The 13,445-nt window shown below is 36.9% G+C and overlaps 1 protein-coding gene across 1 annotated transcript in view; it reads left to right on the top strand.

The window, feature by feature from the left end:
- The window catches only part of DENND5A (DENN domain containing 5A), a gene marked incomplete at its 5' end in the record, with an annotated part of 55,719 nt that overhangs the window by 32,943 nt on the left and 9,331 nt on the right, over window positions 1-13,445 (top strand). The window contains 4 exons of the mRNA XM_015596386.1: window positions 3,350-3,502; window positions 9,344-9,428; window positions 10,890-10,974; window positions 11,434-11,562. Coding sequence (XP_015451872.1) covers window positions 3,350-3,502; window positions 9,344-9,428; window positions 10,890-10,974; window positions 11,434-11,562 — 452 coding nt within the window. The remainder of the gene's footprint in view (window positions 1-3,349; window positions 3,503-9,343; window positions 9,429-10,889; window positions 10,975-11,433; window positions 11,563-13,445) is intronic.

The following is a 13,445-nucleotide window of genomic DNA, read 5'->3' as shown; positions in this document are numbered from 1 at the left end:
AAGGTGAGCTATGGACGCCTCTGTATGTGTGTGAGTTCCTTGGCAGCCAAGGTGAGACCAAGCCTTGGCTCTGACCATTCTTTCTTGGTTTTAAAAATATTGTTAACATAATGAGATAGTACTAATTATAAAATCCTGTTAATTTGGAATTAAGTGTATTTATTTCAAATAAAAGAAACCATTAATCAAGAGCAAGCAACTTTGCTTGATATAAACTTAATATGTATTCTTTGAAACTAAGAAATGGATGTTGTTTTTGTTTTTAGACATCTTACATTACTTGAAATCATTGTAGTTGAATTGTCTTCACCAGATTAGTCTTACACATATAAAAATATTTTTGCCTCTATTTTAATTTGATAGCAGTGATTATATATGCCTAGAAACAAGAATTTATTGAGTGCCTACTATGTGTCAGGCCAAAGTGTGTTATTCAGTTTAAGCTTGTTGTTGGGATGTTTTTCTCAGTTCTACAAAGACAGTCATTTTTTACAAAGCTTTACTGAGATATACTTGATATAAAAATTGCACACATTTAACATATACATCTTGATGAGTGTGGACATATACATTTACCCATTATTCTATTACCATAATCAAGATGCTAAACATATCAGTCACTTCCAAAAACTTTATGTTCTTTTGTGGGTTCTGTTTGTTTTTGTGGTGAGAACACTTAACATGAGCTCTATCCTCTTAACATATTTTAAAGTGCACAATATTGTATTGTTAATTATAGATATTATGTTGTATAGCAGATCTCTAGAACTTGCTTATCTTGCATACTGAAACTTCATATCTACTGAGCAACAATTCCCTATTTTCCTCTCTTCCTGGTAAACAACATTCTATTCCCTGCTTTTGTGAGTCTATTTTAGATGCCTCAAATACACGGGATCATGCATTATTTGTACTTCTGTGACTGGCTTATTTCACTTAGCATAATGTCCTCTAGGTTCATCCATGTTGCAGCAAATGTCAGAATTTCCTTTTTTAAGGTTGAATAATATTCCATTGTATATGTTGATATACCCTCTTATTTACCCATTCATCTGTTGATAGACACTTGGGTTGTTTCCATATCTTGGTTATTGTGAATAATGCTGCAGTGAACATGGGGTATAGGTATCTCTTTGAGATTCTCATTTCAATTTTTTCAGATATATACTCAGAAAAATGATTGCTGAATCACAAGACAGTCATTCTTAATTTTTAATGTTTTAGTTATGAATGTAATTTCTTGGTTTTAAAATTTTCATTAATATAATGAGATGTATAATGTTTCATAAAAATGTATCCTTTCAACCAAGTCAGTAAACCATACTTCTTAGGACAATTCAACTCAGTCTCTACTGTAATCTTCTGTTTATTTGTCAATAAGAAAAAATTTTCCTGCATTTTCAATTTGCAAGTGGTAGTCATATATAGGATGAAATAAAATATACTTTCTCTTGTTGAAGAAATGATTACTGTTGCAAGTTAAATTGATATAGTAATACTGATATTTTGTATTCAGATTTTTTTTAAACAGCTGCTGTCAGTTCACTCTGAGCCATTGATATCTGTGATTTCCACACAGTGTTGTTTTTCCTCTGTCAAGAACATTGGTGATGCTGCCTTTCATGAAAGAGGGCTTTTCTATTATCTCTGAGATTTGTTTTCCAAGACGCTGGCATTCATTCTCAGGTTTTGAGGTGCAAGCCCAGTCAGTTACAACTTCCTTATGTGCATTGCCTGGTCAACAATAACTGCAAAATACATCCCAGTTTCAGAGATGTTACTATATGGAAAAATGTACATCTTAGAATTAAAGAAATACAGTAATTGGTCTAACACCACTAAGTGTTGGCTAGCACATAGAGCAAGCAACAGGAACTCTCACACTGCTGGAGATATAAATTGTTGTGACCACTTTGGAAAACAGCATGTTGTTATCTGTCATTCTTCTCCTTGATATATTCCCTAGAGAAACCTTTGCTGCATGACCCAGGAGATGTATATAGCAAGTTTACAGTAGCATTCTTTATAATAGCCATAAACTGGAAACAACCCAAATGCCAATCAGTAGGAGAATCAATAAGTAAATTGTAGTATATTTTTATGGTGCAGTGCTCTATACAGTGGTGGAAATAGACAACAGCAATACCCATTAATGTGGATGAATTTCACAAACAAAAAGAAGTTGAGTGAAAAAGCAAATCACAAAAGAAAACATACTGGCAAAAGTAAACTATGCTGTTTAGGAATGCAAATATAGTTGATAATTATTTCTTTGCTTTTCTGTACTTTTATTGTATAAATCAGGATACTGGTCACTTTTAGAGTGGCAAGATGATTGGAGGGCATGTGAGGTGCTTCAAAGGTATACATGGGCAACATTTTATTTCTTAACCTGAGTGATGGTTACAATAGTATAATAATGTGGGTGTATATATCTATATATATATACACACACACGAGATATTTCACAATAAAAACATTTTAAGTAGTAACACTGGAAAGAAATAAGCCAAAGTGTTAAGAGTTGTTGCTTCTGAAAGTTAATATCAGTGGTGATTTTTACCTTTGCTCTTTAGATTTTTATGTCACAAATTTATAACATGAATAAATCTTACTTAAGAACTTGAACTTGGGCAGATTTAGGTTCAAAGGCCAGATGTGCTACTTCTTTGTTATGTGATTTTGACAAGTTACTTTTTTTTTTTTAATCAGTAAATTGAGACCTTAATTTTCTTATCAATAAATTGGGAACAGCAATAATACTTATCTCAGAGTCATTAGGAGGCTTAAATGAGATAACGCAATGCTTAATACAGTGCCTGACACATAGTAGTAAGAGCTGTGTTTATCATTATACAGTGCGTGTTTTTGTTTTTCTGTTACAATAAGCATTTGAAAATTTTTACCTAAAAGTAAATTATTCCTCCTCAGTTTTTTATTCCCTTGACAGGTACTTCAGATACATTTCTAGGATTAAATGCTTGAAGATTTGTTGAATAGGGTCAGTTAAGTAGAATCAGAGAATGTCAGAAGTTAGCATGACCAGAGGGTTCAATTCAACTCTTTTCATCTCATAAATGCAAAAACTGAATCCAGAGTGATGAAATCACTTGCCCAGGGTTATACAGTGATTACTGTGTTCTTATCTTCTTTACTAAACTTTTAAAGAATGCATTCCATCATAACCTGGCCTGCCTGGTGGAGAATAAATACGCTCTATGTCTCTGGGTTGTACTCATCTTATGTTCCCAGCCTAGCAGATGTGCTGTGCAGGTGGCCACAACCCTCTCCAGTTGCACATGATCCTGCTCACTGTGATTATCTAATCCTACCAAATGACTCCTTGTAGACCAAGAGGATGCTGGTGGAGAAGATGGGCAGAGAGGCTGTGGAGCTAGGGCACGGGGAGGTCAACATCACAGGGGTGGAAGAGAACACCTTGATTGCCAGCCTTTGTGACCTCCTGGAAAGGATCTGGAGTCATGGGCTACAAGTAAAACAGGTAAAGAATGTCTAGCCTCTCCTTGCTGAGCAAACTGTCTTTCTGTTTTCACTTACTAGCTTTCCCATACTCTTCCAACTGGCTGGCTTGGAAGAAAGTGCACGGTGTGCATGGAGTGAGACTTGAAATAGCTAAGCAAATAATTAAATAAATATGATTCAAACTATTTTCTTTAAAAATAGGTTTCATAAATGTGTGTGTTTGTCAGACATTTTAAAAGTGGCATCTTCCATCCTGGAAATATTGCTGAAGGCCAGACTGATAGATCCTGTTTGACAGCTGGCCCTAGTCTGGAGATGGAACACAAAGAAAGAGAAAACTTGGAGCTCAGAAATACCAAATATACTCTAAGGGTCCTTCACTATCCCAGTGGATAAAGGTCTATCATTAACATCTCCTTTATATGCAGATAGCTTAACCATCTAAAGATTTGAGAGAAGACTGCAGGAAGTTGAGTAAGTTTGATTTTAACTGCTTTAATACACAGAATTTTCCTTATTTCAGAATATTCTACTATGAATAGTTAGTCACGGTGATCAACTTTTTATTTTTATGCATTTTTAAATTTGAAAAGAACTTGAAATGTTTTCAAAGCAATTTTATTATAAACAATTTAGAAAACACTTAGCAGTATCCAAAAAATAGTTATTGAGGGCCTACAGTGTGCCAGATACTATTATAGGTACTTTTGAGATACCTTAGTGAAGAAAACAGATCAAGATCTCTGCCCTTTTGAAGTTTCCATTCTCTGTGAGGGTGGAGACAGTTTACCATGTCTGTCCTTTAAGGCATTTTTCTTTGTACTTATACTCATGTACAATTAATTGTACATTTAAAAATCAAACAGAACCACAACGAGATAACTTTACACATACACTAGGATAACTAAAAAAAGACAGACAATGACAAGTATTAGTGAGGATCTGGAGAAATTGGAACCTTCATACATTGTTAGTGGCAATGTAGAATGGTGCAGCCACTTTGGAAAACAGTCTGGCAGTTCCTTGAAATGTTAAATGAAATGTTATAATATGACCAAGCAAGTTTACTTCTAGCTATGTACTCAAGAGAAATGGAAACATATGTAAAAACAAAAACAAAGCATATACATAAATGTTCATAGCAGCATTATTCTTAGTAGACCAAAAGCGGAATAATCCAAATGTCCATCAGCTGATGGATATATGAAGTAAATGTGGTATATCCATACAATGGAAAATTATTTAGCAATAGAGGAATAAAGTATGGATACATGGTACAACATGGATAAACTTTTGAAACATACTAAGTAAAAGAAACCAGTCACAAAACCCACCTATTGTATGATCCAATTTAAATAAAATGTCCAGAATAGACAAATCCATAGACAGAAAGTAGATTAAAAGTTGCTAGAGGCAGGAGGGAGAAATAGGGAGTAACTGCTGATGGATATGGAGTTTCTTTCCGCGGTGATGAAAATGTTCTAAATGTAGGTAGTGGTAATGGTTGTACTACTCTGTGAATATAATATTATATTCACTATTCTGTGAATATAATCAAAACCAGATTTTTTTAGTGCAGAAAATTATATACTTTATAAGTGTGAATTTTATGGTAATGTGAATTATATTTCAATAAAACTTTTTTAAAAATCTAGATGAGATCATACTGTACATAATGTTTTGTAATTTGCTTTTCCTGTCTCATAAATATTTTTTCCATGTCCTCAACTAATTTTAGGTGATAGTATAAGAAGTGTTTAAGAGCTCAGATTATAAATCAGATAGACTTGGGTTTGATTCCCACTTAATTTTATGAAAATGAGCCAGGTACTTAGCTTCTCTAAGGTTCTGTTTTCTCATATGTGTGATGGAATTTTAGAAGTACCCACCTTCATAGGATTCTTGTGAGGATTTGAAAAGATAATTCATGTAAAGCACTAAGCTCAGAGCCTGGTATCTGGGAAGTTCTCTATAAATGTTTGTGATTATTATTATTCTAAAATCTCAGTTTTAATTACTGTATCATTGTATAGATGTGCCATACTTGAATCAATCCCTTATTGTTGGTCATTTAGGTTATTTCTGATTTTTCAGTATTATAAACAACACTGTGATTATAGATTTTTTTTAAAATGTTAAAAATTGTATATCACATTCCTAAAATTTTCAGAGCCCCGTGGTGCAGTAGTAACACTGTGGGCTTCGGAATTAGAAAGACTTAGATTTGAATCCTAGCTCCATTGGGTGACTTCAAGTGATTTGTGATTTTTGCGTCTTATCTTCCTTATTTGTAATACAGAGTTAATAAAACTTACTGTTTAGGGTTGTTATGATAATTATATGAAATAAAAATAGGTACCTGGCATGTGGTGGGTATATAACATATGACAGCTGTATTATGCCAGGGTCTACATGAAGGATTTCTATTTCCTGTTATCTATAACAGACAAATAGAATATATATAATCATTTTATAATTTTCCTTAAACTTTAGCAAGCCCAGCACTATAGTTGAGCTCTTTCAGCTTTTTGGTAAAATACATGCACCCAAAAGTTTTTAATATTTGCCATAAAAATCTGTCGGCATTTAAAAATGCATATATCATCATGTATTCTAAACCTGTCTTCTAAGGCCTTGCAGCCATATTCTGCAAGAATTACCACAGCATGGGGAATTTCTTTTGGAGTCCGTTTGATTCTCTTCTGAGTTTGGATAGACAGAGGCTACTTGTTTGGTGAGAAACCAGTACAAAATAATGGGGGCTTTTCAGTTGAGGTTCCATTTTGTTCTGCATCCTGCTTCTGGAGTGCTAAAAGTGAAGTACTGACTGTGTCACCAGGGGGAGGTGAGGGCCTGTGCTTGTTGGCAGGGCATTTATGCTCTCAGAGACACATATTCAGCTGGGGATTGACCCTATGTTGAGATCCTACAAGCATGTTCCTTAGGGCTCCATTTTACTAGCCTGTGTGTAGAGCACCTTTCTCCTGCTGAGACATTCTTCAGTTATGTTCCAGTTCAAAGGTTATAGCCTGATTACCTGGTCTCCTTCATGCATTTGGTGCATGATCATGCACAGATTGTGGCCTAATTCACTCTCAGAGAGTGATCTTAAAGCCCTCTTCTGGGGGCACCTTAATGATCAAATACCCATTTTTATTACTTAAAAAGTAAGGAGAACCCAAACAGCAGTTTTTGCTGCTAGCCTCCTAAAAATTATTAACCATGGCTGTCTGTGTGCTGGGCTGCCTGTAGCAAGTCCTCATAAGAACCTCTGTTATCCTCACTACTCTCTCTGGCTTTCGATGACGTAGTCCAAGGAGATGGGTGTCCTACTCTAGTATATTTTTCTGACAATAAGAGGTGAAGTTTGGTTTTTCATAATAGTTTTGTAATTGTTGCCTTTTGGGGACTGGTAAGTGAAAAGGAGTTGTTTCTCACCTTTCATGCACATCCTGAGATTCATGAAGAATTTGATAGTATTTTTTATCTGTATATTGTGTGGCCACATCCCCAGATGGGTAGTCAGGCTATATTAAACTTTGCAGTCTCTATCAGTCCCTTTGCAAAAGAGGAAAGAGAATAATCTATGTCTCCTGAACTAGAAAGACCCCAGTCCTCTGTCATTGAGCTTCAGCCCAGCTGCTGCTCTCTCATTTTTGCCCTTGCCCTCCCTCCTTGACTGGCACAATCACTGTGAGCCAGGGTGTCCTGGCACAGTGGCCTGGCTTTGCTGTTGCCTTTGGCTCTTCAGCGTCATGGCATGTGAGGGCTCTCTGGTGACCAGCTATATTTAGTGTGTGTCACATCCACACAGTTATATTAAGGGAGGCTGCCTTCCTAGTCTGCCTACATGCTAGGATACAGTAATGAATAAATCAAAATCCTTGCCCTTTTAGGAGCCTACTCTAATGGTTTTGATAAATGGATGACTGAATAGATTTCTAGAAATTGAACTACTATCTCTAAGAGCATGAATATTTTAAGCTTTCATATCATCTTCTGCATATATTGTATTAGTATACCAGTTAGTAACAATGTATAGATGTCTCATTGATTTTGTCAAACATCTATTTTTTCAAATATTTGGTATTTCAGTGAATAAAAAGTAGTTTTCTTTAGTTTTAATTTGTGTTTAAAAAAATTGCCATTGAAGTTGTTGTTGGTTTTTTTTTTTAAGCTGGTTAAATATTGTGGGAAATCCAAACATACAGCAAGTTTATGTCAACAGCTTGTTAATGTGTAGACGAGGGTTTTTTCCCATTCAAATTCTCCAAAATGGATTTTTTTTTTTTCTCCAAAATGGATCAAGTTGGTGGATAGAAACAAAATAGATCCTTGACATTCTCAAGGGAAAAATCTTGAGCCCTTAAATCTTCACATTCACTGCAGAGCATAAAATCTTTAGAAAGTGTAGCTTTCAAAGTTAAATGATCTCTTTCAGAAGCAGTCTGTATAGTATCATCTTTAAGAGCAGTGTTTTTGGCATTAGACAGATGTAAACTTGAATCTCAACACTCTACTTACAAGCTTTGTGATCTTCTACAAGTTACTTAATCTTTCTGATCTTCACTTTGCTCTTTTCTAAAGAAAATGAGGATCCTACCTTATAGGATTGTTGGAAGCACTAAATAAAATATTGTGTTTTAAACATTTAACTTTGTTGATAGCAAACTTCAAGCAAGATGTGATAGGTTCTGTCATCATTACTATTACTTTAATAAAATACAAAACTACAGTCATTTATAAAATTATTATAGTAAATCCCACTACTAAAACAAACATTATATTATACTTGTATCAACTATATGGGAACATTTACCACGAATCTGAAATAAAATTTTTATCACATAACAAGGGTTGCTATACTGAAGGATGACTAGAAAGAGACAAAGCGGTTTCTAGGTGGCCAGCTGGGCTCACCCACTATCTAGGTAAATTGCTCCCTTATATCAGGCTTGCAAATGCTATTCAGATTTGTGCCTTGGTAAAATGACAAATTACTACATGTATCAAATAGTTTAAACTGTAACTCTTATAGATCCAAATGCTAAGCGTCTGTTATATTGACTATAATATCTCAGCCTTACAGTTAAGTACCAGCCTACTCTTCTGCAGGTTTCTTCAACTGTAACTTCAATAAATCCTCATCATAGTGGATTTCTCCCAAGCCTGCACTAAGGGCAAGAATGGAATGCCTTTAAAAATTTTAGGGATTTCAGGAGCTCTCATAGAATCTTGTAGACTGGATATCAGCTCCTCTGTGCAAGAGTCATCATGCTGTACCCAAACTGATTTTCAACCAATAAACCATTTAGAGGTTGATAGGTTATTCGCTTTTTTTATTATTTATTTATTTTTTTAAGATTGAAGTAATTTATTTCAGTCTTGTTTGAGAAGTCACTTTTTTCTTTCTTATCTATTGATCTGTTCACATCTCTTTTTGGCCATTTTTACTTATTCCCAGTGGGGGTCTATTTCTCTTTTCTTTATATTTCTCCTGGATTTTAGTAGGGAGATATATTTGTATACTTTGCACTTAAGTGTACATTGAGGTAAGAAATAGTACAGTAAGTCCTCACTTAACATCATTGATAGATTCTGTAACTTTAAAAGATATATAACGATACCAGTTTTACCATAGGCTAATTGTTATAAACGAAAATTAAGTTTCCGTGGCATCTCATCAACATTACAAGGAAACAATGTTGAACAAAACAATGTTGTTTGAGGACCTGCTGTGTAGGTGCTTTTTAATAAAAGCCCATATCTATATGTTTAAGTCATCTCTGACTTGGTTCATTAGACGCCTTGGCCTCTGAAATCTAAACTGATAGGTATTTTTCCCTTGTGTTGGTTCCAGGGGAAATCAGCCTTGTGGTCCCACCTGTTACATTATCAGGAAAACCGACAGAGAAAACTCACATCAGGAAGTTTCAGTACCTCAGGTAAGATGGTCTCTGCACCTTTAGAGAGAACTCCCTCTACCCACTTTCCCATTCCCCACTGGAGTGATCATCTGCAGCAGACTATTCCAGGTCAATGAAGCCTTTGCTCCATAATGTTTTCTCTTTAACATATTAAGCCACTGGGCTCTTTGAACCACAAAGCATGCATGCCATAGCCATGGGGTTTGCTTTCATTATATACCCTTTTGATCAGTGAGATGGAAGACATATCAGCAAGATGCCAGTCTTAGACTTCTGAGTTTAGGTTTTAAATGAATTTGGGTGGTACCGATGTGTTTGGAGCAAGCTGTTTTCAGAGTCTTTGTTTTATTTCTCTGAGATGGGCATTAAAATGATCTATCAGTTAAGAGAGCCTGTTTGTCAATGTCCTACATTAAGGTCTGGTGTGAATAATCCCTTACACATTTTTTCCTGTTTCTAATTTGATAAAAATATCAGAATTGGCAGGAACCCCAGAGATCATCTAGTTCAGCCTTCTTATTTTAGAATAAGAGAAAATGGGATCCAGGGAAGAAGAGAATTCACTCAAGATCACATAGTGAATCGGTAGAAGAGATTAGGAACCTGACCTTTTGTCTCCTGCTCTGGTGTTCTTTATGCCATTCTAAAGTGTTCCTGCCAGGACAGTTCCCCTCCTTCCTTTGTTTCTTGGCAGCATCTCCCCCTTTACACCATCCTTCATTCTCCTCTCTCTGCCAGGGAGTTCGTTTACCTCTCTTGGATGTTCATATCCTGATGGTAAAGATCAGTTTAGATGGGAGTGAAAAGATACCTATGAACTCTGTTGTCTTTGCCTTTGAACTAGTTGACTTCAACTACCACTGAATGTGGCTGAAAACCAGGTACAAGAGCTCCCTAAGTAGCCTAATAAGGAGTTTTTTGGCCCACTTTCTGGATATGAGAGCAAAAAGTCTTTTCAGGAAAGCTATAGAACTTATTGCTAAGTGATCAAGATACTAAGTTTTAAACATTGGGCCAGATATGAGCATATAAAGGTATCATATCTAGAGGTCCTAAGCATTCTAGAACATGCTCTTTAAACATCCCCTTGGCTCTTTTGTGTCTCATTTTGAAGCAAGAGGAGGACAAGAGTAGTAGCTCCAAGTAGAAGCACTACTTCCATGGATTATGATGAGAACATGCTGGATTAGGAGCCAGGGGACCTGACTTTGCCACTTGTGACTAGGCCAAATCAGCTAACTTCTTTGAATTTCAGTTCCCTCTGTGATATCTTCCTTGGCTATCTTATAAGTTGTTAGAGAATTAAATGAGATAATATGAGTAAAGGTATTAAATCTAAAACCTAGTAAGTATTAAATCTGAAACCTGGTATTATCAAAGTAATTGTTCCCTGTAGAAATTTGTGATTTGAGATAAGAAGGCTAATCAACTGTTTGGATAGTCAGATCTCTTTGGACATGACAAACTTGTTTGTTCTAGGAATACTTCTTGATTCAGAACGGAGGAAATCTGATGCCAGCGCAGTCATGTCTCCCTTGAGAATCTCCCTCATTCAGGATATGAGGTCAGTGTGGGCTCATGCGTTATAAGCCATTAAAATCCTGTTTTTAGGTGCTGCTTAGGTATCTGCTTTAAATAGCAGGGTCTCAGTGACTTGAGCTTCTGCCGCATTTTAGTTAACTAGAAAGCCCTCCTCATTGGTCTTGTGCTTCACGGTGCATTTGTAGAGCTGTACAAGCAGTTGGGTTTTCTGACATTTTTGGAGAATTAAACCAGAGTATCTCAAGGCCTAAAGGCTCTTAGGTTAGCTTGGTTCCCCCTCTATCTTGCCACTTCCCAAAATTGTGGTGAGACTGCTGCCTGGCAAAGCTACATGGAAACCCAAGATTTAGAGAATAAGAGGTGGACTTTCCCAGGGTGAGATAGGGCTGCCTCACTGGGCCTCCTTTAGTTTAACAGGGGGCGTGTTGTGAATTCATTTCCCACCCCGCTCTCCACTTCTTTTTTCTTCTTCCCCCTTCAGGCACATCCAGAACATTGGGGAAATCAAGACTGACGTGGGAAAGGCCAGAGCATGGGTACGACTGTCCATGGAAAAAAAGTTACTTTCCAGACACCTGAAGCAGCTTCTCTCAGATCATGAGCTCACCAAGTAAGGCCACTCCACCTGGAGTAGAACCAGGATCTCAGGAATGGTGGGGGGATTGGAAAGCCTTGTGTGTGAAGGAAGAGTATTTAGTACATCATTACTGCTGTATTCAAGCTAAACTCAAGTTCTGTGTGAGGATTTTTAAGCATTCCCTATTTTCCCTCTTTATATGCAGAAGAATAATTCTGCTATATTTGTTCTCCCTACCTTCGCAATCTGCATGCTCCCAAACGGCTTTCTTAAAGAGATAGTTAGAAAGATGGGGTCCTCATTGGTTACCTCAGTTTTGGGGCTTCTCCTCTCCTTCCTGCACTCAGGTAACTTGTATATCTCTTGGGCATATGGCATTTTCTCAGTCTCTTTCCTATCCTGGGGAGGAAAGGATTGGAGAATTAAAAGAAAACTTGTAAGATATTCCCTTATATCTTTTGTTTTCTCCTGAGCCCAGGGCAAGCCCAAAGTAACTAAGCCCTTGCTCTTTCTCTCTGGACTCTGCCTGAGTCTCCCTAGAGCCTAAAAAGGCTTTTCAATGACCCTTCTAGGTCCTCTACATCCACAGTTTTCACCCAGAAAGGGGAAGGGGAGAGATTCCAAAGCCTCACACTCCCAGAAACCACTAAATCTACAGTTACCTTCTCTTGATGTTATATCCCTTGCATTTTTTCTGTACCCTAGCTACTAGAGGAGGAGGAGTAGGGAGGGCTGTAGAGATGGGGTCATCTCTGCCTCAGACTACCATGTCTCTGTCTTTTCCTGTAATTTGGCTCTTTCTACATTGGCAAACAATTGTTGGGCATTTTTATTTAGCATTTCCTTAGGCATCTTTTCTTGGTTTCCTTTATTATGGGACTTCCCTATGGACCTTGAGGAAATTTTGTGTGAGCCAGTTGATTAAACTTGCAGAATCTGTTTTTATTCACAATGGAAATATGATTTTTAGACTGTTTATTGTGTGTATAGACCACAGCAAGAAAGCAGGTTTAAAATCCTGGTAGGTTAGAGAGCTTACCTTGAGAGGTTATGAAATAACAATAAGTGCTTAAATTTGATTCCCTATAGGGACAAAAAGGTTGAGGAGTAAAATTTGAAGATTGGGAGGACAACTGAAAGAAAACAAGTGAACATGTAAGCCTGGAGTTTGGAAGGGAGACTTTTGCACACCAGATTCTCGAGGACAGTTGTGTGTGGTGAAAAAATTCTGTTACTGTAGCTGTGTGGGCACCAGGGCCTGACAGGGCAGGAGTGTTTCCTGCTGGCCAGTGTGGGCCTCACCTGTCAGGTAAGACTGCAAGTCAGCAGGAGGCCAGAGAGGCACCTAATGGATACTCAAGCACAAGAACTTTGTGAAGTCCAAGACAGTGGATAGGTCTAGGGTATATGAGCTTCAAGTCCTGGGCGACAACAAACAGGGTGCAGATCTCAATGAGGAGGCTAATCTTGCTTTCTTTAAACTATAGTCCTGTTAGAGGAGATAAGCTCAGAATTTACTCAGTATATAGTAACTTCTCACCTGATAATCTGACTTCTGTACTTCTCTGAGTGGAAAATGAGGTGAGTTTTGCTACCACAGATTGCATTTTGGATGGGGCATAGAAATAAAGGGGCCCTTTATCAAAACCCATTCCTCCATCCTTCTCTCTCTCATCTTTTTCTTCAATTTGTTTCAAGTTCCAGCTGCATCATACCCCTCACCCTTCTAAGGATGTCTTCAGCGCTTTCAGGGCTTAGTCAGAAGTTTTCTTTGCCAAAGTTTGCTTAGACTCCCTAGAGACTTGCTCCATTCCTTTGCCAGGTACCCATAGCCTTTGTTACATATTTGTTCATCACTATTTTACCACTAATTTGGCTGTATTATCATTATCTAGTTTCATACTGCTTATTAAAAT

The sequence above is a fragment of the Pteropus alecto genome, unplaced genomic scaffold, assembly GCF_000325575.1.
Source record: "Pteropus alecto unplaced genomic scaffold, ASM32557v1 scaffold461, whole genome shotgun sequence".
Classification (NCBI taxonomy): domain Eukaryota; kingdom Metazoa; phylum Chordata; class Mammalia; order Chiroptera; family Pteropodidae; genus Pteropus; species Pteropus alecto.
Note: the sequence above shows the minus strand (reverse complement) of the source record. Positions and strands in the feature narration are given on the sequence as shown.